This window comes from Misgurnus anguillicaudatus, chromosome 20, assembly GCF_027580225.2.
Source record: "Misgurnus anguillicaudatus chromosome 20, ASM2758022v2, whole genome shotgun sequence".
In the NCBI taxonomy this organism is placed as follows: Eukaryota; Metazoa; Chordata; class Actinopteri; order Cypriniformes; family Cobitidae; genus Misgurnus; species Misgurnus anguillicaudatus.
Window position 1 is genome coordinate 14,486,353 of NC_073356.2, and position 23,937 is coordinate 14,510,289.

At 36.7% G+C, this 23,937-nt stretch overlaps 3 protein-coding genes across 4 annotated transcripts in view; 2 read left to right on the forward strand and 1 right to left on the reverse strand.

The window, feature by feature from the left end:
- The window catches only part of LOC129455091 (uncharacterized), a 49,498-nt gene extending 43,816 nt beyond the window's left edge, over positions 1-5,682 (reverse strand). The window contains 6 exon segments of the mRNA XM_073858717.1: positions 1,639-1,812; positions 2,040-3,795; positions 3,959-4,172; positions 4,509-4,578; positions 5,163-5,270; positions 5,495-5,682. Coding sequence (XP_073714818.1) covers positions 1,639-1,812; positions 2,040-3,795; positions 3,959-4,172; positions 4,509-4,578; positions 5,163-5,270; positions 5,495-5,541 — 2,369 coding nt within the window. The 5' untranslated portion in view covers positions 5,542-5,682.
- Positions 3,416-14,916, forward strand: rbm43 (RNA binding motif protein 43). 2 transcript variants are annotated; one of them, XM_055219756.2, is made up of 4 exons: positions 3,416-3,546; positions 6,831-7,014; positions 7,094-7,182; positions 9,670-14,916. In XM_055219756.2, the coding sequence occupies exons 2-4, from the start codon at positions 6,837-6,839 to the stop codon at positions 11,011-11,013; spliced, it is 1,611 nt and encodes a 536-aa protein (XP_055075731.2). In that variant the 5' UTR covers positions 3,416-3,546; positions 6,831-6,836; the 3' UTR covers positions 11,014-14,916. The 2 variants fall into 2 exon arrangements, with proteins under 2 accessions (XP_055075731.2, XP_055075730.2); XM_055219755.2 differs by lacking the exon at positions 3,416-3,546 and adding an exon at positions 5,846-6,049 and having other exon boundaries at positions 9,670-14,914.
- A 3,431-nt stretch (positions 14,917-18,347) lies between these two features.
- Positions 18,348-23,937, forward strand: part of myo1g (myosin IG) — a 61,639-nt gene continuing 56,049 nt past the window's right edge. The window contains exons 1-4 of the mRNA XM_055220072.2: positions 18,348-18,577; positions 21,697-21,905; positions 22,243-22,336; positions 22,842-23,007. Coding sequence (XP_055076047.2) covers positions 18,483-18,577; positions 21,697-21,905; positions 22,243-22,336; positions 22,842-23,007 — 564 coding nt within the window. The 5' untranslated portion in view covers positions 18,348-18,482. The remainder of the gene's footprint in view (positions 18,578-21,696; positions 21,906-22,242; positions 22,337-22,841; positions 23,008-23,937) is intronic.

Sequence of the window (23,937 nt, forward strand, 5' to 3'; positions counted from 1 at the left end):
AATAATAATTGCGCTCACATAAATGTAAGCGGATATGACAAAAAACACTCGGGGTCTCAAAATCCTCTCGGGACATAAATTTAACTTTCTACAAATGAATGCAACATCATCATCTACAAGATTCTCTATAAAAGTACATGACATTTTAGTCACTAAGACGATCTATGCACCTAAGTATATCATATTAGCTTTACAAGTCATTTCAATTGACTGTTTTAATTTTTTTAGGTGAAAGTTTAGTGTAATATATAAAAATATAAAGTCGTAAGTTAAAATGGTTTGCACTGGCAATTTAATTATAACTTAAAGACAGCTAAAAAATTTTTTACAGTGTACATGATAAAAATGTGCACAATGAATGAATGTACTAAAGCAGGGGCGTTGGACTGGGGGTAAAACCAGTACTGATTACCAGGGCCCCAAAGGAAGAGAGGGCCCTTGAAAAGTCTGGAATATATTATGGGGTTGGGACATGGGGGCCCCTCAGGACTGCCTATGTATAGGGCCCAAGATCTTGTGCAACGCCCCTGTACTAAAGCAACTAACAAGATTAAACATTGCTACTCCTTTAAAAATGGGGAGGAGACCACAAGAAACTCAGAGTTTACAGGATAAAACCTGCTCCCGACCAGGTTAGGTTCAGAGAGTATGTTACTCCGGAAACAGACTCTGAGTATAAGTTACCTCTCCTTCTGAAACAGGCTTGACTTACCCCGCTGTCTCAGGTTTAACCTACCTCCCTTTTTGAAATGGAAAACTCAGAGTTTCCCTTATTTCAGGGTTAACAAACTCAGAGTTTTCACTTAACCACCTTTCTGAAACGGGCCCCTGGTCTGCATTGGTCGGGTTGTTGTTGTAGATGACCTAAGTTCAAAAGTCACGGCTCGCTAATGTTCAACTCAGAGGGCCACAGCACCACATCCCATCTAGGGTAATCGCACAATGTAGTCACAACGTTGTGGACAGTTGGCAACAGTGTGGACAGTAATTTTTAAATGTGTCGCAATGCTGCGCTACACTTCTGGCCCGGTGTGCGACGAGTTTAACTGCAAAGTATCCAGAATAGTATTTCAATAAGAAGATACATGGTTTAATAGAATAGAATTTTGTAAAATCGTTTGATGTTTTAGTTTACGAAAATAACTCTGATTTTGTTTGATTTCCTCAACTCACAACTTCTTCAACTGGTTATGTCTGCAACATTCATACATTGAGTTGCTGCAACTTATACCACGGGGCTGTTTTAGGGGCGATTCACATTTCGCGTCTTTTGCATGCTCAAGTTCGTTATTTCAAATGTAGGCGCGGTATGCATGCTCAACACGGAAGCAAAATGACAAAAATAGTTTTTTTCCATGCGCGTCCGCACCACATCAAGTTAAAAACATTTCAACTTTTCAGAATGCCGCAAACTGACCTCAGGTCATGTGACAAGAACCAACGGACGGTCGCGTTTTCTGTGCGGTTTTAGATGCGAAATGTGAACCGCCCCAAATGCCACCTTGGGTGTGTATTATTTCTTAATAATTAAATGCCCTGTCGTCAATTCTTCCTTTCATATATTACCGATTTAGACTAACAAGCAGGTCAAACTTAAAAAAAAATTGTAATTTTTTAATTATAAATGAGAATTCTTACTGTAATATCTCAATTTTACATAGAGGGTCCTTCAGTCCAATAGAAAGCAGCTTCACTCCTGAATCACCCAGATTGTTGTCACCCAGGTTCAGATCTCTAAGATTTGAGGAGTTTGAGCTGAGAACGGAGGTCAGAGCTGAACAGCTTTTCTCGGTGAGATTACAGCCACTCAGACTGTAAATAATGAAATATTTGTATATTAATCTTAAATACATTTAAGCAATGAAACGGTAAACATTTTTAGTGTACTGAATGTAAAACAACTGTGTTACTTATTGCCCTGACAATCACATCTTTCTCATCTTAATTCAACTTATTAAACTTTATCATTATTGATGTATTTGTTGTATGTAATAAGTTTTTGGAAATGTGTAGAAACTTTTACATTGTAAATTACTCACTTAGCTTTTGTTGATGCTTTGACCACAGGCAGCAGCCTCAGAAGAACTTCTTCAGATCGATCATATTTACTCAGTGTAAACTCATTCAGCTCTTCCCCTGAGTTCAGCAACACAAATACCAGAGCCGACCAATGAGAAGGAGACAATTTGACTCCAGAGAGAAGTCTGTCAGCTCTTTTGCTGAGGTACGTTTGTACTTCTTGCACTAGAGATTGATCATTCAGTTCATTCAGACAGTGAAACAGATTGATGGATTTCTCCGGAGAGGGATTCTCCCAGATCTTCTGCTTAATATAATTGATTATTTTCTGATTGTTGTGGGAGCTGCTGCTTGTCTTTAGTACACCTTGCAAGATCGTCTGATTGGTCTTCACCGAGAGACCCATGAGAAATCTGAGAAAAAGATCCAGGTGTCCATTCTCACTCTGTAAGGCCTTGTCCACTTCACTTTTCAGTAAATCAGTCTGAGTTGATTTGTGAATCAGCTTTGTTGTTTGTTGAGAAAAGCAGATAAGCATGTATAAAGCAGCCAGAAACTCCTGGATGCTCAGATGTACAAAGCTGAACACCTTCCCCAGGTGCAGTCTAAACTCTTCTTTGAAGATCTGGGTGCAAACTCCTGAATACACAGATGCTTCTCTGACATCAATGCCACACTCTATCAAGTCCTCCTCATAGAAGATCAGGTTTCCTTTCTCCAGTTGTTCAAAAGCCAACTTTCCCAGTGACTGGATGGTATTTCTGAGCTCCTTGAGATCTAGTTCACATTTCCCATCATACTTCTGAGATTTTTGTTTCATTTGAAAGATCAGGAAGTGTGCGAACATTTGAGTAAGAGTCTTTGGGATCTCTGCAGTCTCTGCTTCACTCAGCATTCTCTCTAGAACAGTGGCTGAAATCCAGCAGAAGACTGGAATGTGACACATGATGTACAAACTTCTTGATGATTTGATATGCATGATGATTTTATTGGCCAGACGCTGATCATTAATTTTCTTCCTGAAATACTCATCCTTCTGAGCATCATTGAACCCTCGTACATCAGTGACCTGGTCAATACACTCAGGAGGAATCTGATTGGCTGCGGCTGGTCGTGATGTTATCCAGATAAGGGCAGAAGGAAGCAGATTCCCCTTGATGAGGTTTGTCAGCAGCACATCCAGAGATGCTGATTTTGTAACATCAAACAAACTTTGATTGTTTGGGAAGTCCAGAGGAAGCCGACACTCATCCAGACCATCAAAGATGAACATGACTTTGTAGTCATTGAGGTCTGTGGATCTCAGCTCTTTGGTATTTGTGAAGAATTGATGAAGAAGATCCATCAGACTGAGATTCTTGTCTTTGATCAAGTTCAGTTCTCTGAAAGGAAGTGGAAATATGAAGTCAACATCCTGATTCGCCTTTCCTTCAGTCCAATCCAGAATGAACTTCTGCACAGAGACTGTTTTTCCAATTCCAGCGACTCCTTTAGTCAGCACACTTCTGATGGGTTTGTTTTGTTCAGGTAAGGGTTTAAAGATGTCACTGCACTTGATTGGTGTTTCTTGTATCTCTGGTCTTCTGGATGATGTCTCAATCTGTCTCACCTCATGTTCATTATTGACCTCTCCGCTCCCTCCCTCTGTGATGTAAAGCTCTGTGTAGATCTCATGCAGAAATGTTGAACTTCCTTGATTCGAGATTCCTTCATTAATAATCTGAAATTTCTTCTTTAGTCTGTATTTGTGTTTTTTCAGATACGGTGGAGCAAGTTCTAAAAAGTAGAGGATTGGGACTCAATTATTTTATGCAACTCGCAGTAAAAAGGCAATTGATACCATAATTTGTACATGATAACAACATGCAGAGTGATGTTTTCTAAAAAATATTTTTGCGGCCAAGTAAAAATTAAAAGTCACATGAATCAAAGTTCTTACTGGTCTGTAGTGTTTTAACAAGGTCTGTCTGGTTCATCTTCCTCAGCACATGCAGCGTGATCTCAAGCATTTTGTGTCTAAGTCTGTTCTGAGTCTGACCTTCATCATAATCATCATCTTCTATTTCAGAGCATGCTGGGGAATCTGGGTTTAGTATGGCCTTGAATCTCTTTAGCTCTTTTTTCATCAATGAAATCATTTTGTGCTCAAGTTCCTGAAATAAGATTTCATTTTAGTGCTCACATACATAAAAAAAACAATGCTTTAATTTAATTTTTAATTTAAAAGTATTTAAATAATCTTTTATGGTCCTGTCCATCTTTTTGAGTGTATGAAAAGCATGAAAATATGATTAAACCTAGATCTGTAAACAGCCTTTCCACAATCCATGTTGAATAACATTGTTGACTTTGGGAAAAATATCAAAATGTTTATTATATACCTTGCACTGTATATATTTGTATGAGTGTCTATGCATTAAACTGTCTTGAATATATGAAGAGTGCAGACATGATCATTTAAAGATGCACACACTTAAAAACACTCCCACCTGAAAAATGGTGTCTAGCAGCTTCTGTCTATTGAATTTGGATTCAGGCTTTGGGTCACATTGTTCGTCGCTGTTGAACGTAACATGAAAATTTGTTAAACACCTTATGAAGCATTTAATGCAAATTTGTAAACTTGGCACTCTAGTGTAAAAAATATTGGGTTGGTTTAATCCACGGTTGGGTAAGTATTAGACAGAACCAACGTTTGGCTTATAAATAAACCTATGCTGGGTTGTTTCAACTCATGAATAACCCAGCATATGTTACCCAACAGTTGATTACCCAACAATGGGTTAAACAACCCAATATTTTTGTAAGTATTTAAAGGTCTTCAAATCCCTGTGTTTTTTGCACAGCGCAGACACATAGGGGCGGTTTCCCGGACAGTGATTAGCTTAATCCAGGACTAGGCCTTAGTTTAATTAGGAAATATAACTAGCTTTAACAAACATATCTCACTAAAAACATTACCTGTGTGCATTTTGAGGCAAAACAAAGGGCCCTGATGTATTTTAAGATATGTCAGTGCAAGTTGTTGTCAGTTTGGACAGCTCTTAAAAATGTTTTAGTCTAGGACTAGTCCCTGTCCGGGAAACCGCCCCATGAAGTTCACTGACTTACTCATCCCGTCGAAACCACAAGACTATACTTACTTCACATCATCAGGAGAGATTGTTTTACTAAACACAGGTGGATTTTCTATTGACCAGTCACTCTTCATTGACACACAGCTGGTTTCAGGATATTGTCCATGATACAGACTAAAACAATAGCAATCAACCACTATTACACAAATTACAGTTCTCTCACAAACTAATTTACCTGACGTCACCTCTGAATCACTTATTTCTAATAAACAATCTCTCACTTTCAGTTTAGCAGACAGAAATGAGTAGAAATTTAACATTATTTTGTTTGGTTAGTCAATATAACCAAATAAATACTGTCTGCTTGTTAAATAAAATACATAGTTAACTTATCTCACCTTTTCATAGTCTTTGTGTCGCTTTCTTCAGAGCTCTTTATGTCCATTGTATCGTCAAATGTTATTCGTGTAAATGTACCCACGTTATTCAAATAAAAAAATACATGTATGGCTTAGTATAATTTTCACGCATCTCTGATTCTAGTCAATGTATCTGTGCTGTCTCTCTTCATCAAAACATATTACGCTTCGCTGCTGTATGTTGCCTAAAGACTGTTGTCAGGCTGGTTTTGGGAATGGCATCTGATCTCTGTCCTACATTACTGAACTGCCAGAATTGTTAGCGTTCACTTCCTCGTTTGCTAGAATATAAAAAATCCCTTCAAATTACACTTATTGTTTGTAATTACTGATGCTATTTTCTATTTTTGCAATTATTAACTGAATCACCATGAGTACGCGCGCGGGCACGCCCCCTTGTTGTCAGTGGAAACGTCTGAACACTGCGCGGTTTCACTTTCAGTTTACATGCAGGACACAACGAAGACAGTTAAGCTTAACTTTTGTATAGCAGTTGTGAACAAAACATTTCTGTATGGACATCGTCAGCAACAGGTACGGTTTCTAAATGTAGCTAAAAACCACGATATCTTCGTATTTATTTTTATATTCGTGTTCTTATCCTTTAAAATTTCGTTGTTGATTTTGTGTTACGTTAAGGAGGCTACACAGTAGGCTATATGTGGATCTGTACTTGAGTTAACATTGCCTAATACCAAAAATATGCTTGTGTTTGCTAACAGGACATGCTAGGGGTATGTGATGTCTTAATGTATGCTACAATAACAACAAATGTCCCTTCACTGGCCAAACGGTGCAGATAAAAAAAATATGTAGTTACTTGGGTTACATAGACAGATTGCACGCGCTTTTATTTGGTTGACGCGCGCGTAAACAGCAATTAAGCGCATGCAGTTCACTGTTCTTTGTGCGTGCGTGCGTCTCCCCTTCTATAGGTGGGAAGTATGTAAATACTTTTCATTATTCAAAAGCTAGATGCAGTAAATAAAAATAAAACGATTTTATAAACATTAAACAGAATAATACAGAAATAAAAAGTGTTTTGTAAAACAAAAACATCAAACTTGTGCTAGGTCTAAGTCTACCTGTGGCCTATACCTTACACAGTGTACTTTTGGAGGTAATCTCTGACATTTGGCTAATAAACACCCAGTGGACAGAATTCCGATTTGGTTTCTAAAAGGCCACTGTTTGGACACCCCAGCGTTACAAGTTACAGAATCTGCATTTATCCCATTTAAAGCCACCGCCAAAGAGAAATGTAGTGTTTTGTATAATGAATATAGTGTGATTTTTGACCCTGTTATTTTTTCAGTGTACTATGGACATAAATGGGACGGTTATTGAAGTCAACGGACTTCCAGACAGCTACCCACATGGTAGTATGATTGATAAACTTACCATGCACTTTCTGAGGCGCAGTAACAAAGGAGGAGATGTCTTAACAGTGATTTATCCCACCTCCATCAAAGGCCAGGCGTATGTAGTCATGTCTGAAGGTATGATTGTCTGTCCCAATTTTTGTTTACTTTTTGTTTATAGATCAGAAATGTAATATTTTCTATTTCGCTACCTTAGTCTTATCTGAAGTCTTCGAGCATACTCATGTTTTGGAAGTGGATGGTCTGTTTTACCCACTGGATATTAAAAGGGGATATCATTCTCAGGTAGGTACATCATTGAAGAACTACACAGCTTTGAAACCTTTAGTAGTGGCACCCTAAAATTTGGCATAGTACAGTATAACATTTACTTGAAAAAATGAGGCAGACTCAAAGAAAGCTTGTTGCCAGCATGCAACACACAGTAATAATGCATTAAAATTGTAATCAACTGGGGGCTTTCAAGCAAAACAATGCAGGGAGAAATCACATTCAGCATAAATCGGAAAAACATTACTGTAACTTTGCTATTGTTAAAGGGACATTCCACTTTTATGCTCATTTTCCAGCTCCCCTAGGGTTAAACATTTGATTTTTACCATTTTGAAATCCATTCAGCTGATCTCCAGGTCTAGCACTAGCACTTTTAGCATAGCTTTAGCACAATCCATTGAATCTGATTAGACCATTAGCATCGCGCTAATAATAACCAAAGAGTCTCGATATTTTTCCTATTTAAAACTTGACTCTTCTGTAGTGTACTAAGACGACATGATATGCATCAATATGGCTAGGAATTATACTCTCATTCTGGGGTAGTAATCAAGGATACTTTCAATGGCAGGGGACTATTTTCGGGCAGTCCGTAATAACACTACGCCTGCTGCAGCCATGTTACATCATCAAAGTCCTTGATTATTATGCCAGAATGAGAGTATAGTCCTAACCATATCTGCCTAGAAAATCGCAACTTTTAATTTTCTGTCTGTTTTAAAGCAACACTATGTAGTTTCCATTTAAAAGTGACTTACAGCTCCCCCATGTGGTTGAAAAGCGCAACAGTGCCTGGTATCAGACACTCTTCTGCAGGCAGGGGGAGGGGCAGGGCTGTGTGCTCTACCCTCCACTGCCACTTTCAGAGTGTGCATGTAGCAGCTAGGAGGCTGCTCAGGTTGCAGCAACAGTACAGTTTGTCCAATTAAAAGTTGTTTTATCACTGAAATAATTTTAGAGACATTATTTAACTCTTTCGCCGCCATTGACGAGATATCTCGTCAATTAAGAGAAAACGCTTCCCCGCCAATGACGAGATTTTCCGTCTTTCCGCAATACCGCTATTATCCACCAGGTGGATAATAACAAATTATACAACTTATACAACCCGGAAGTAGCGCCTCACGTGAAAGAGAAAGAACTCTGTGTATGTTTTAAAGATCGCTCTGCATCTGATCTCTATCAAAAGTCCTTCGCAAAAATGGAATTATCTCAGCTTTTTGCTCAAAATTGGGTGTTTTTGAAGAAACCTACCCATGTTTGACAGGTGATTACAAGAGAACTAATGAAGGTAGGATGAAACGTTTTTTTTTTTTTTGAAAGCAGAGGGTCTGTTCTTTCATCTGATATATTTGTTTATATATTTAAAGAAGAACATTTTCTGGAAGGCATTAAACTTTTGTGAAAATCATGAAAAATGCTGGCGCTGGCTGGCAAATGTTTAAAAAAAAAACGCTGGCGAGGAAAGAGTTAACGAAAGCTGGAAAATGAGCATATTTTCAAAAAAAGTGGAATGTCCTTTAAATACAGTATTGTTCAAATATTGAATCTTGAGCTTTTAAATAATGTTGGTTGTCAATATTCAATTTAATTTGGGATGTGTTTCATAGCTTAAATGAGTCATTTAATCATTTCTTCTCTAAAGAACAGTCTGGAAAACGCACACTGATAAATGCTGTAGATATTACAGCATTGTTATTGTCCCAATTCAGTATGTGTTTGTGTTTACAAACCCCAATTACAAACAAAGTTGAGACACTATGAAAAATGTAAATAAAAAATCTAAATGCAATAACTTACAAATCTCATAAACCCATATTTTATTTACATTGGATATATCAAATGTCTAAACTGAGGAAATGTATGAGAGAAATAAGGTGAGGATCTAGAAATGCTACTGTCTTCTCTGGGCTAAATCTCTTTTTAAATGGAATGAGGCAAAGTAGAAAACTGTTCTGTGGTCAAACATATTAAAAAATTGAAACCATGGACATATTCTGCCCTACAAAGACAAAGGATGTTTCTATCCATCCTTGCATATGTTAGCAAGACATATGGTAAACTGCACACTGCACCTATTACAGTACAGCAGCATGGCTTTATAGTAGAAGAGTCTGGGTGCTGAAATGTCCTGCCTGCAGTCCAGACCTTTCCCCAACTGAAAAAACCCACAAAGAAAACCTGGGGAAATCCTTTAGCAGACATGAATGGGACAACAATTTCTCCCCAACTGAGTCTAAACATGGACCTGTCCCAACATATTTAATCAAAAATACTTTATTTTATTTCCTCATTAGAAATATTTGATATGTTCCATTGTAAATAAAATATGGGTTTATGAGATTTGCAAATTATTGCATTTTGTCTCAACTTTGTCTTGTTTCGATTTGGGATTAATATAATTATTTACTCAAATAATAAAAACATGGCCCAATAGAAAGGCATGGCAAAGATATCACACCATATCATGTTGGTGCATATGTTCGTATCTCCTTTCAGCTGGATATGCCTGTCGAAGCATCGCTCGATCTAAATATGTTTTCCAGCCACCGAGAAATCAAAATTCTTCTTAAGGAACATGGCTTCAGGATGTCAGAGACCAGCTCAGGTCAGCTGCATTTGCAGGGCTCCTTTCTTAAACTAAAAGCCGTCCGACGCAAACTCATGCAAATTCTGGCTCAAGAAACCCAAAGAAGAACATCATCACCTTACACTAACGGCTACTCCAATGGCTCTGTCTCCACATCTGCTTCCTACGACCCATACGAATCCATACGTAACACCACACCAAGCCACGGTAACGTGAATGGCAGATCAATGTATGCTGATGCATGGAGCCCATCTACAGGAGCAACCTCAAGATCCCCAGAGCTCGCAAAAAATCTCCCATTGTCAAGGACTGGCTCTTCACTGGATGGAGGCTATAGCACACAAAATTCCCTTAGCAGTTTAACCCAGACCTATGAGTATTCAGGAGCAATACCTAAGCAGTCTTACCTCCCATCTCCCAGGCATACTGGAGAGAGTTCCTTCCCTGTTGATCCAGATGTTTTTAGATACGTAATGTGTTTTAGGAAAAACGTAATAGAAAAAATCGAATCAGATCACAACACACGAATAAAGCATGAAAATAATACAGAAGTTTTTACTGTAAAACTCTCAGGAGGAACCTGTGAGGAAGCAGCTCAAGAACTCTCTCGCTTCATGCAGGAGATCAGCGAATCTCTACGCACACAGGAAATAGATCTTAAGAAACTTAATGCAAGTCAGCAGAAGAATATTTCCCAGAACGCTGACAAATTCCAAATGCTCTGGAAAGTTTTGATTACGCAGGAAGGTGACATCCTTAAAGTTGTGGGGTCATCGACTGACAGCTATGATGCAAAGCAAAATATTCTTGGGCGTGAAAGTGAGATCCCTGTGACCAGCCACTTGCAGAAGAATTCATCATTGCGACGCAGCCACTCTTTACCGAGACAAACACGGTTCAAAACAGAGGACCAAGAGCTAAGACGAAGTCCTGACGTTGTTGTTCAAGCTGCTGCTGTTAGTAGCTACTCTCCCTCACGTTACCAAACCGACTCTACATCTCAGCAAGCCTTATCCAAGGATAGAGGCCGTCAGCGCTCTAAATCCACTGTTCAACGGAGCAGGGGGCAGTGCGCATCTGAGTCTAGACGTAAAACTCATAAGACAGAAGAAAAAGCACCGCTATCTTTAGATAAACAAGATGTGTTACCTTCTAGTGCACCTCCTAAAAAAACAAACCCTCCTAAAATCTTGTCTGTCCTTTCCCCTCGCAATATAACATCAAGATTTCACAAACAAGCTTCTAATGTCTGAAGTGGCTAAGTCTTGTAAATCAATCATTTTTATTTGTCATAATACTAATCTAAAAGGATGCAATGATGTTATTGGTTTATGACATTTAATACAACGTAAACTTGTACATATTTTGCAAGTTAGCAAATTGTGAACGGTATAAAAAACATGCAATTATGGGAAAACAAAAATGATACCCTACTCCTAACTCTTCTCCTGAACCCAAAGTCATGGGGCGAAAGCAAATTGTACAAAAACGACAAATACGAAGTGACATGAGACTCGACAGTTTGATCAGGACCCGATGTGAAGCAGAGAGTCTTGTACTGTATCACAATTCAAGGGCTTATTTCAAGATAACAACCTGCTGCCTGTACATCAACCCGCTTATTACACTGTTATGTACCTCATAAGTAATATAAGGATCATTAAATATTGTTTCGAAATATTTTATTTGCTTATTTTTAATGAATGCAGACCTTCCACGAGAAAAACCTGTTTTTAGTTTCGGTTGTAAAACAATACAGGATGTTCAAATGTCATTAATACACTATATGGTTTAATCATTTAAATATAATTTTATTTATGTTATTAAAATACTTTTGGTAACACTTTACTGTTACCAGTGGTGTTCATGGGACTGACATGACACATTCATGGTCATGACATGACATGTGCTGTAGACATGGGGGAGATTTTATGCACTTTTATGACAACTGTTTAATTATGTCATTTTTAATGCAAAGATGGAATTATGTTGGATGAACCCAAGTGCAGACACAAGTCTGTATAAACTTTATTTATACAAACAGAAAACAAAAACCCACGATGGGGCAAAACTAACATAGAACAGGTAAAAACAGTAAACTTGAACAGACTAGACTAACACTTAACAAAGAACTAGACTTAACTGGACATCTCTTAACCGGAACACGACAGGAACAAATTAAAACGAAGTAGACAGAACAAAGAGCACAAGGACTTGAAACAGAGAGAGGGGAACAGGTGAAAATAATAACAGGTAAGGGAGCGGGTAAAAAGGAGCCTGACGTTGTCATACTCAATTCTAGTCAGAATTTGAGTCTGATACCGCTCCATTGGGCTATGATTATGAGGCGTGTCTTAACCGAAAAATGCCTCTGCACTCAATTGGATAGACCTATGACCAATCAGAGCAAGGGAGTGTGTGACGTATGTTGAAATAATGTCTTTTGCAGCCTGACCGAACTGCTAGTTATTTTGCTACAATGACACTAAGTCTGAGTTAGCAAACGTACATCAACACCTACTATGTTTACAACATTTCATTTATATCACAACATTAAGTCATACAGTAAGACTATCTCTTACCATTTGTACATTAGTTGAACTTCATCCAGGATGATACCCATTACGTTTGCTTGAAAAATATCGGAGCCTAGCATGTCCCTCCACTTATTCAGCAGCCACGATTCCGGGGTTCCGAAAAGAAGCTGCAATGACAGCTAATTATATTCATTTCATCGTGCACGCCGAGTTGCATTGCCGTGATACCCATTTCAGTTACTTCTTTAACTTTGTCCTCCATAAGTGCGACCAACTTTTGCCGAATCCCGTTGAAAGGACGGCAAAAACATCTTTCCGATCAACAAATGCCTTGCTCGCGTTTCTCTGTTCCTCTTTTAAAATCAATGCTCTGTCGATATCTTTTAGAACAGACTCAATGTCAGAATCCAGTCCACACATCTGAATTCTACAGCGGCAGCCATTTCGTTGTAAACAGATTCAACACACGCGCTCTTTGGTGACGTGGTTGATTACATTAGTGTTGATCATCTGTCCATCATCGTATAAAGCCCGCCCTGACAATTTGATTGGTCGACCAGCTTTGGGTCTATAGAAGCTCTGTCAAATAGTTTTATAACATCGTCATGAATATTTTTCTTGACCTCAACTACAGTGATACAAATATAATTTGTCATTAAAATGTCATTAAGTGTTAATACTCTTTGAAATAGTTTTATAACAGCATCATGAATATTTTTCTTGACCTCAACTACAGTGTTACAAATATAATTTGTCATTTAAATGTCATTAAGTGTTAATACTCTGTCAAATAGTTTTATAACAGTGTCATGAGTATTTTTCTTGACCTCAACTACAGTGGTACAAATATAATTTGTCATTAAAATATCATTAAGTGTTAATACTCTGTCAAATAGTTTTTTAACAGCGTCATGAATATTCTTCAGTTCATAATGTTTTTTTTAAGTTTCCCTCATGTGTTTAACAAATAAAATCAATCATTTAATAATAATAATAATAATTAAAATGGATAAAATTATATTTTATTGCGGACCGATTCACCTAAAATGTAATGAAAACAGTACAATAATGGGTTAAGCCATGCAGCTGCAAAGTTAATTACATTAAATTAAATTGATTACACTTTTTTTCTTCGTCTATGTCAGAATATTTTAGAACCCTCTGTGTGAGGAAGAACAAGTTCTGTTAGTTGTCAGTTTTTATGTATTGTGCACATACATAAAGTTCAGTATAATCTTTTGATGTGTCTGTTGCATTTTGTTAAGCTATTTACAATTATTTGACAGTATTAACACTTAATGACATTTAAATGAAGCTAAATAAAGCTAGGTAGTTTCTTAAGTTTGATAATTATTCTGCTATGTCATGTCTAGATTTATGACAAGTTATGATGTATTGGTTTATGTCAAGTTGTCTTAACAAAGACAATTCATCCCATGAAATTTTTGCATTAAAAATGACATAGTTGAACGAATGACACTTAATGACAATTGTCATGGATGTGCATAAAATCTCCTTCATGTTCGTGACATGTGTCGTGTCGTGATTATGAATGTGTCATGTCAGTCTTATGAACACCCCTTCAAGTACAGTGTTACCATACTTTTATATATTTAATTTTTAATCAAGCATTGCAACGAGCCGTGTAATAATCATATATAATCTATACATACAGTGTATCTTAATCTATACATGTTCCTGGGCACTTTGCAACAGTATTTGTGTGTATTTACTTCATGATACTGTTTATGTGATGAAAAATCGATACTTGTTTTTGAAATGATACTTGTTTAATATATATAACCAGATTATAACTGTATGTTCAGTCTCTTCTTCATTGTTGACTCCCCTTTATTACCATAGAGACAGGACTCAATGAGGAAGTGTGTTTTTTCTGCAGTCTACAGGAAGTAAGGCAGGGTATACGTGTGGTTAACTTTGAGGTAAGCACCTCCTTGTCTGAAAGAATAAAGTACGAACTCAGGCTTGTAATGTTGAAATGTGAAAAATGCATTGATGTTAGCCTACAAGTGCTGGAGCCCCTCCCAGCATCTCAGACAGATTCAACCCCAAAAAAAGTGGCCAGTCAATCACAATGTGACGTCAATGAAGATTAAAATTTCACAATGTTTTTCACACAATGTGAACTTGGAATATAGGCCAAGAAGAGTCGTGAGGACTTGTTTTACGGCATACACCCTTTTGGTGGCTGATAGTAAAAAAGGTTTGCATTTATGAGCATATCTCAGTACATTTTCTCATTTCCAGTGTTTTTAAACTGTAGTGATAACATATTGCTCAAAACCAATAAACCACATGATGTACAGTACTGTATATGTGTAAAAATGCATCATTTTTTAATTCTCAGGACGTGAGTTTAAGATTTTGTATTCAGTTGTATTTACATAATATTTACTTCATATACGTTTTTAAAAGGATTTAGATTCATACTTGACAAATATGCACCAGCACTATGTTTGATTCATTTTGTGTCTTGGCTTTAAATACACAATGCAATATTTAATAGCACAGGAACAACAAATTCTCAGTATCTGGATAATTTTATACTGTTTAACTGATAGTATCACTGACGGTCACAACCGCTCTCACCTCCTCATTTCTCCAAAAATGGCATGCCGTCTGTCTTTTTCCATTTGCCATCTTCTTAACTCCTGGTGTTTATGGTTGCGAGTAGGTTTTGCGAGAATCAAACTGATCCTAGATTAGGATGTGTGGGCAGTACAAACCAGACAATGTGAACTGTCTAGTACTATAGTATGACAGTAGACTATGCAGATGTGCAGTACTAAAGGAAGGGAGTGGGTTACAGAAACATCATGTATTAATAATATAATGATCTGTGTATAATGATTCACATACACATTTTCAGTTGCGCTTAACAAAATTGTTAGGTTATGTGCTTTTCATTTTGTTACTTACATTATTAACATATGAAGAGTTTAGTTCCAAAACGCAATAAACGCAATTTTTGAAAAAGGTGAGTTACTGCCAGAATCATTATTATATCAGGTCAGTATTAAAATGTAAATTCTTACTTTACGCAAAATCCAATATACGCTGTGTTATTCTGTCATCTTTTCTCCCTTTTTTCCCAAAACGCAATAAACGCCACTCCCCCTTTTCTACAGAATGCAATAAATCCGCTCCACAGATTGCAGCGCACCATTCCTCGTAATGTAAACAAACAATGGCGCCGCGTTGAGTACACGGAATTCTAGTTTTCTTATCTACTTTGTACTTCGTGATCAACAAACAAACAAAAACAAAATAATACTTTAATAGCATTAATAAACCTGTGATGGTTTTCTGTGACGGAAAAGAAACGTAAGCCATCAACATCTAATAATTTACGCAAGAGGCACTCGGGAGACGGGTGCTTGTTTGCCCGGGCCGACAGCATCAAGTTTCTGTCATGAGAACACATTGACCCCAGGGGATCTTATGAAAAACTTTCCATTATTTTACTCAAAGTCAACGAAAATCGAGCAGGACCAAAACATTTTACATCTGATCGCTGTGAAAAATGTTAAGCGACGACATCAAGTATAACCACAGCAATGACAGTGTTCTTAATATGACAAAGTGTTTTGATTAATGACATTAATGTTTATATTTTTAATTAGTGTGTACAACTAGTCAACTAAATGAATATATCATGGCAAAGATGAATGTACATTTATATAGGCTATTGATTCAATAGATTTATAGCATTTTGAATAAAAACTGTCATGGATTTATTGCATTTTGTGGAAAAAATAATCCGTTTTTATAATAAATCTTTGAAAATCAAGTTATGGATTTGAATTTTTTTATGTTTTTATAACCTAAATATGCTATGTGAAAGTTTGGTCATCTGGTCACTTTCTTGGTATAGAAAACACGTTTTTACCAAAATTTGTCAAAATGGATTTATTGCGTTTTGGAACCAAACTCTTCATATATTATTAACATTATGTACATTAACAATGTTATTTGCACTGTCAGAAAGAAATTGTCAATGAATGGTCCCTAGCCAACCCAGTATCACAAATTAAGTCCATACAGTCACGTAAATTTGTGAGTCTTTTCCGTGACACTGACATGTTTTTCTCGCCTTTTGCGTGAACATGTCACATATTTCTGTTACGTGTCCTTGTCAGATATTTGTAACTCAACCTATTTTCTTATAGTAGGAAAAAAAATTGGAAGCATTGTGATAAATGACTAAAAAAATATTTTGATAAATGATGGTAAGCACACAGTTGACGGTACCCATTAAATTCCATCATATTTTTTATTCCTACTATAGAAGTCTATGGTCACTTACTGCTGTGTGTTAACCATCATTTCTCAAAATATCTTCTTTTGTGTTCATCAGAAAAAAGAAATTCATACAGGTTTGGAACAACATGAGGATGAGTAAATCATGACACAATTTTCATTTTAAAGTGAACTATCCCTTTAAAATGACATCCTAACGCAAACACCAAATCTAACCCTAAACCGAAGCATCAATGGTTTGAAAATAGGACAAAACAGTTGTGACAATGACACGCAAACAGAAATACGTGACATGTCCGCGCAAGAAGGCGGAAAACAGTGTCAGTGTCACGGAAAAGACACATTTACAGTACATAATTTCGTGATACAGGGTTGCCCTACTGGAGCAGTACCCTTTTACAAAGTATACCTAAAAGGCTCATATAAGTACCTTGGAGATACATATTGGTACCAATTAGTACTGTAAAACCTAACAGTTAACTTAACTCAAACCATTTAAGTAAACCGGTTGCATTAGACCATTTAGGTTTTAAAACACATACATTTAAGTACTGTGAACTTGAGTCATGTGCAATTATGCACTTATATTTAAGTAGTGTGAACTTAAATATAAGTGCATAACTGCATAATATGATTTAATTTGTTTAAGTTCACAGTACTCAAATGTATGTGTTTCTAGGGCTGTCAAAAGATTAATCGCGATTAATCGCATCCAAAATAAAAGTCTGTGTTTACATAACATATGTGTGTTTACTGTGTGTAAATATTATGTATATATAAATACACACACATTCATGTATATATTTAAGAAATATTTGCATTTATATACTATATATAAATGTATATAATTTATGATGTATAGAAACATAAATATTTTATATATAAATATAACCAATTTTTCTTAAATATATACATGACTGTGTGTGTTTTTATATATAAACAACAATTAGACACACTACACACACATATGTTATGCAAACACAAACCTCCACTTGGGATGCGACCAATCGCGATTAATCTTCTGACAGCCCTAGAACTAATGCAACCGGTTTACTTAAATGGTTTGAGCTAACTTTTAGGTTTTACAGTGTAGCTTAAATGTGTACATATCTGTACCTTAATGGTACATATTAGGACGTATTTATAGAATACTGCCCCAATAACAGCTTGGGACCATTTTTGACAGACCTTTATGAAGAATAACCATGGTTTTACTTCAACAACTAGTATTGTATACGCAGTAAAGCCATACTGACCACAAATTTTAAGAAGGAACTGCCACTGTTTACCATCAAACCCCAAAACTTACCATCGTCTCACAACGGTACACTCTTAAACCATTTTCTTTTCATAGTCTGTAGACCCTTTATCAGCTAAGATAAAGAAGATTTTGTAAACTGAAAGATTCTGGATTGTCAAGTGAAGGTAAGAAAGTAAAGCATTTCTTTTATGAACTCTTGGCTTAACGGTTCCTTGGAGAGCCAATGGTTCAGTTGGTGCCAAAAATTGCAGACCAATTAAATGGCAACCAATCTGCTTAAAAATGTGGTTGCTACATTTTTACAATAATAAAATGCTCTGAAAAATGTAAAAAGTCTTAACTTATTAAAAAGTCTTAATAATTTCTTTCCCACAATACACCCACATGTGTACCGAAATACACACATGCATATTCTGATGTATTCTTGAACAGGATGACATGCTGAAGCCTGTAGACCACAGTCGTCGCTGACTTCATTTCGCACATACTCAGATAAGGCAAGAACAAGACTTAGACCACACCCACACCACACTTGTCTTCTCTACCGGCTTTGAGAGGGCAGCAGCTACAGCTCTCTTCCTCTGTACTGTCATTTTCCTCTGTAATTTCCATCCGTTCGTCCTTCGGATAGACGCCTGTAGGGATGGCGGAACTGGAGGGCTTGGAGTTTGGGAAGTCTGACTTCGTACTTCTAGATGAAGTGAATATGGAGCAGTTTATGGAGAATCTAAAGTTAAGGTAAGAGTTATTTGTGTACACTGAACTGCGGTGTTTGTCATTATGTATTACAAATAACCTAACATGGCATGTGCTGTTTCAAAACGAATCATTTTTGGGAGGTGGGAAGTTGGAATGTCTTCTCATTTTGTCTTTTAGTGTATTTTTGACTTTGTCCACTCCCTCCATGTAAGAAACTATGATTTGAAATGACAGATGGAAAAAGAAGGGAGAGGAAATTGAGTCACATCACTTTTGACTTTCCCGCTTATATTTATTACATTTGGTAACAACAGCCCAAAAACACATCTTTTGTCTCTTTAAGAGCTGATCATGTCCTGCCAGCAGACCTGTGACACCTCTGATGATGAAATCAAAAGTTTCCAGTTCTTCTTTCCTTTAACATGCAGCATTTGCCCTCAAATCCACCTTCTCTTATGTCATTGGCCTAACCGAACAGATGACCTTGTCACGTTTTAGTTTTGTTTAAAAAAAGCATTTGCAGGGAACTGGAAGCATTGTAGATTTTATTGTCCGTTTCATATTCCTACGCATGGGAAATATCAAGAAAAACACTCATTGTGATAATATCATGCTTTTGTCAGCTGAGGTGTGACAAGTCCTCATGTGATCCATGCATCCAATTTAAGTTTTTAAATTCCTTTCAAAATAAGCTTGTTTTAAATTATTTTAAGTTTATGCTCATTACTTGTTTACATTTTTCATTTATTATTTGGATAATATGTAGACTTTAATTTATACATACTGTATGCATAAGGATATAAAGAAGTCGGGTCATGCAGACCCAATGCATTTTACTGTAATACTGTACGCTAAAAAAAAGATAGCGTTTTTAGCCTATGTGTTTGGTTAACCAAATTTAACTTTAATTTATGTTCAGAAAGTGAGTCATCTTGCTCATTGCACTTCCTGTTCTCACTTCCCAGCCTCATATCACTTCCTGTTAAATATGGGCGTGTGTGACACTGACATCCATACTGTGGTACATATCATAATGTCAAGTTATTACACCTGTCCAATGTTTCCTCTTGACTTATTATTTTAATGTCTGATAATAATAATAATAATAAAGAGTAGTGAAGTCTGTAAAACCGGATGTGGTTTGTAATACCTTTGCAAAGTTGTGCTAATAGACACTGAAGCTCTACCTGTCAAAAATGATATCATATCAACATATATTGTTTATGTTACTTTAACTTAACAAATTAAGTAAAACAATTTCAGTTTAATTGACTTAAAGTTGTTTAAATTTCATGCTGCCTTTTTTACAGTAAAATATTTCTGTTTATTCACACGTATATTCTCATGAAATACACTTTAATTACAGTATACTGCTGCAAAAAGAAATTGGTAGATCATTACCAGGTTCATTGTTAATGACTGGTTTTAGGATAAATAATTGTTATTTGCAAAGCATATTGGGAAATAACTGGAGACTTTGCAACAGGTAGTGACAATTTTCAACCATATATATTTCGACCTGTGCACATTGGTGGTATACATTGCGATTGGTAAGTGGTTGTCACACACTACTCCATTTACTATATTTGTTGTATACAGTAAAACCTGAACTGGTACTGACTGGAACTAACTGTACACTTGGCAGTATCCTAGTATCTGTCCCAGTACTGGGACAATAAACATAACATTTCTCAAAAGCAATTTTTTTAACAGATACAAATAATACAGACAAAATTGTCCACAGAGGACAACTTAATTTTCTTATTTAAAATCATTTATTTCAACAAATGAAACTTTATTTTAAAAGGACTATTAGCTAGGTAATGTTATAATCGCTACCATTGTGAAAAATATGCATCAGTTATCATCATTTTTTGTCATGATTAATTTATTAATGACTCAGTATCATCTGTTTTAAAGAGATATAATCACTTTATCTGAAGTTTAAAGTGAATGAAATACTTTTGACAGCTGACTTCCTGCAGTTTTAATAACTGAACAACTTTGTTTTCTCTTAAAGGACTTGTGTGTGTAAGTGAGGTTTAGGGGTGAAGTAGGCAGTGGACCAAACTACTGTGAAGCAATGGAGGGTGGACTCAAAGTGTTTCTAAACTTAAACGCATGTTTTTGCTCAATTTGCATTTTATATTATTTAAATATATCTTTATATTATTTATAATACACATGGTTTTTAATTATATTTTTAGGGGGGCAACCCTCAGATGGGGGGATTTCTGCCTACACTGTAAAAACAAACGGTGCTAGACAGCACTAAAAGTGGTTCTTGGCTCGTAATCATAGAGGAATCGTTTTAAGTGCCATATAGCACCGATGAAGTACCTGTGTAGAACCATATTGTGCTATGTAGAACCATATGTGGTGCTATAGGGGTGCTATATGAGTCCTTTATTATTATTATTACCTTTATTTAACCAGAAAGAAAACTCATTGAGATTAAAATTCTCTTTTCCAAGAGCGTCCTGGCCAAGACAGGCAGCAGCACAAATTAACAAGGCTACAGACATAACAACATGTAACATATAACATAAAACATAGTCCAATAAATAGTAAGTTACAAGGTTATAAAATGTCCAAAGTTTCATATATATATATATATATAATCACAAGTGATAAACAACAGCAAGGATCGTTCCATTAATCAATCAATCAAAGCATTTACCCCTGACCCCTGTATGGTTCTTCATGCTTCAAAGGTGCCATATAGCACTAAAAATGGTTCCTTTATGATTACGAGCCAAGAACCACTTTCAGTGCTATTTAGCACCGTTCGTTTTTAAAGTGTATAGATATAACAGCACTTGTTTTAAGATAATGGTGCATATGTTGAATACTATCGGGTGGCAGTGGCTCAGTGGTTCAATTAGGTTGTCTACAAACCGGAGGGTTGGTGGTTCAATCCCTGGCTCCACCTGAGTATCGAGGTGTCCTTGAGCAAGACACCTGACCCCAGCTGCTCCCAACGAGCTGGATGGTACCTTTCATGGCTGACACCGCCTTCAGTGTATGCATGAGTGAGTGAATGTGAGCCAACTTGTAAAGTGCTTTGGATGGCCATAGATCTGTTAAAAGCGCTATAAATGTAGTCCATTTACAATGAGTTGCTGTTTCACAATCAGTTTATTATTGGTTGTATTCAGGTTTGAGAAGGGCCGTATCTACACCTTCATTGGAGAAGTGGTGGTATCAGTAAATCCATACAAAAAGATGGATATCTATGGGAAGGAGGTTATTGAGGATTACAGAGGCAGAGAGCTGTATGAGAACCCACCACACCTTTACGCGGTCGCAGATGCTGCCTACAAAGCCATGAAGAGACGAGCCAAAGACACATGTATCGTCATTTCAGGTGAGAGCAGCTACTATGTGCACACTTGTCTTTAAAAGCGAATCTATATTTGGGAGAGAGAATGGTCTTATATAGTTATGTAGCAATAAAGAGGGATAAAGAGACCAGTGTATGTGTGTGTGTGTGTGTGTGGGGGGGGGTTAAATTCCCACCTGTTTCCCCTGGTAAACAGCACCCTGGATGTCATGAAGTTAAGTAAATGATGGGGTATTTTTCATTATTTTGATTAACTATTCCTTAAACTGCTGAACTAAGGCCAATATTGTAGTAGTGTATTATGCAATTTAGTGTAAATGATGATAATTCATTGGTTTATACTAATTGTCATGTGTTTCAGGTGAGAGCGGAGCTGGAAAGACTGAGGCCAGCAAGTACATAATGCAATACATTGCAGCCATCACAAATCCCAGTCAGAGGGCTGAGGTTGAGAGGTCAGTTTCCTGGCCAGCTCCGGATATATTTTATTTTATTGCATACAAATGCCTAATATTGTGTTTTAATATCATATTAAATAGTAAATTCAGAGATTAATCTTTATTAGTATGGCAGATTTAAAAAAATGTAGGGCTGTCTACTGAGAATTGATTGGATTGTTGGAAGTTGGGTCATGTTGTTATTTGCTACTCGCTGCAATCTTTTCCCGGGCCCCGCCCACCTGCCGTTCCTTGTGAGTGGAAATAAAGAGAAATCATTTCGAGGAGGGGAGGAGATTTGCTTTTTTGATGAAATGGGACGTTTCACAAGACTTTTTTATGTCAAATAAATCTTTGGTGTCCCCAGAGCACATATGTGAAGTTCTAGCTTAAAATACCATATAGATCATTTATTAAAGCTTGTTAAAATTGCCACTTTGTAGGTGTGAGCAATTATTAATTTATTGACTGAAATGCAATCACATTTATCTTAATGCATAAATGATTTTGTATTCACTAACAGTGTAAAGAATGTGCTCCTCAAGTCCAACTGTGTGTTAGAGGCCTTTGGAAACGCAAAGACCAACCGCAATGATAACTCCAGCCGCTTCGGGAAATACATGGACATCAACTTTAACTTTAACGGTGATCCCACAGGAGGACACATCAACAACTACCTGCTGGAGAAGGTGAGGGCTTCAGCAACACATTCATTCAAAGTAAAGCACTTTAAGCACTTTAATTTGCACAAAAATAAAAATTGTTAAAGGCGCTTTAGAATGTAAAACTGTATTTACCTAGGCCTAGATGATTAAAAAGAGGTTCTGTACATGATAATGACATATTGTGAGCCTCAAATGCGATTGTTTTCTCCTTCTTGTGCATGTAAAAGACAGCTGGAAAACAGGCCAATCTCAACATAACACCGACTGTGACGTTACAGCCGAGATGTACGCCTTAAATTAATTACAATGTTGTTACAATGCTAAAACTAAAAGCTGTGACTGCTGAGTTAGCGCTACATGCTAGTTAATGCTACATGCTAGCGTTTAGCCTGAAGGTCTACTAGAGGGTATGCAACGACATCACTTTTCCACGTGACCACGCCAGAGCTCGCCCTGTTGAGTGGAAAACATTCAACAAAATGGCTGGTTTTCATAGCGGCTGCTATTATCAGCTTAGATTGAATTTAGTTGGACCCTAAAAACTTGCCAAACAACAAGTAGTCTGTGGACATTGGCATATGGCCAGACATTGCTTTTCCTGACATATATGTTTGTCTTGCCTATATTAAACCATCTGACCTTTGTAGAACACAAGGCTCATCATAATGGATGTTTTTTAATGAAGGCTAACAAACTTTTTTTACACAGTAAAAAAAGTATTCATTGGTGTATTTTTATAGGATTTTTATTCCAAAATTGTACATGACATATGGCTACTGCTACTGATTTCCTTTCTTCTTTGAGTGTTTTTTGCAGTCTGGAAAAAAACTGCTCCAAATTTTTGTTGAATCTGTTAGCACAGTCGATCTCACAACTACTTTTCCCATTTGAGACAAGTTTTTAACGCTATGCTAATGCTGTCGCTCAGACTTTTTGCCACTCAGTGGGCGTAAC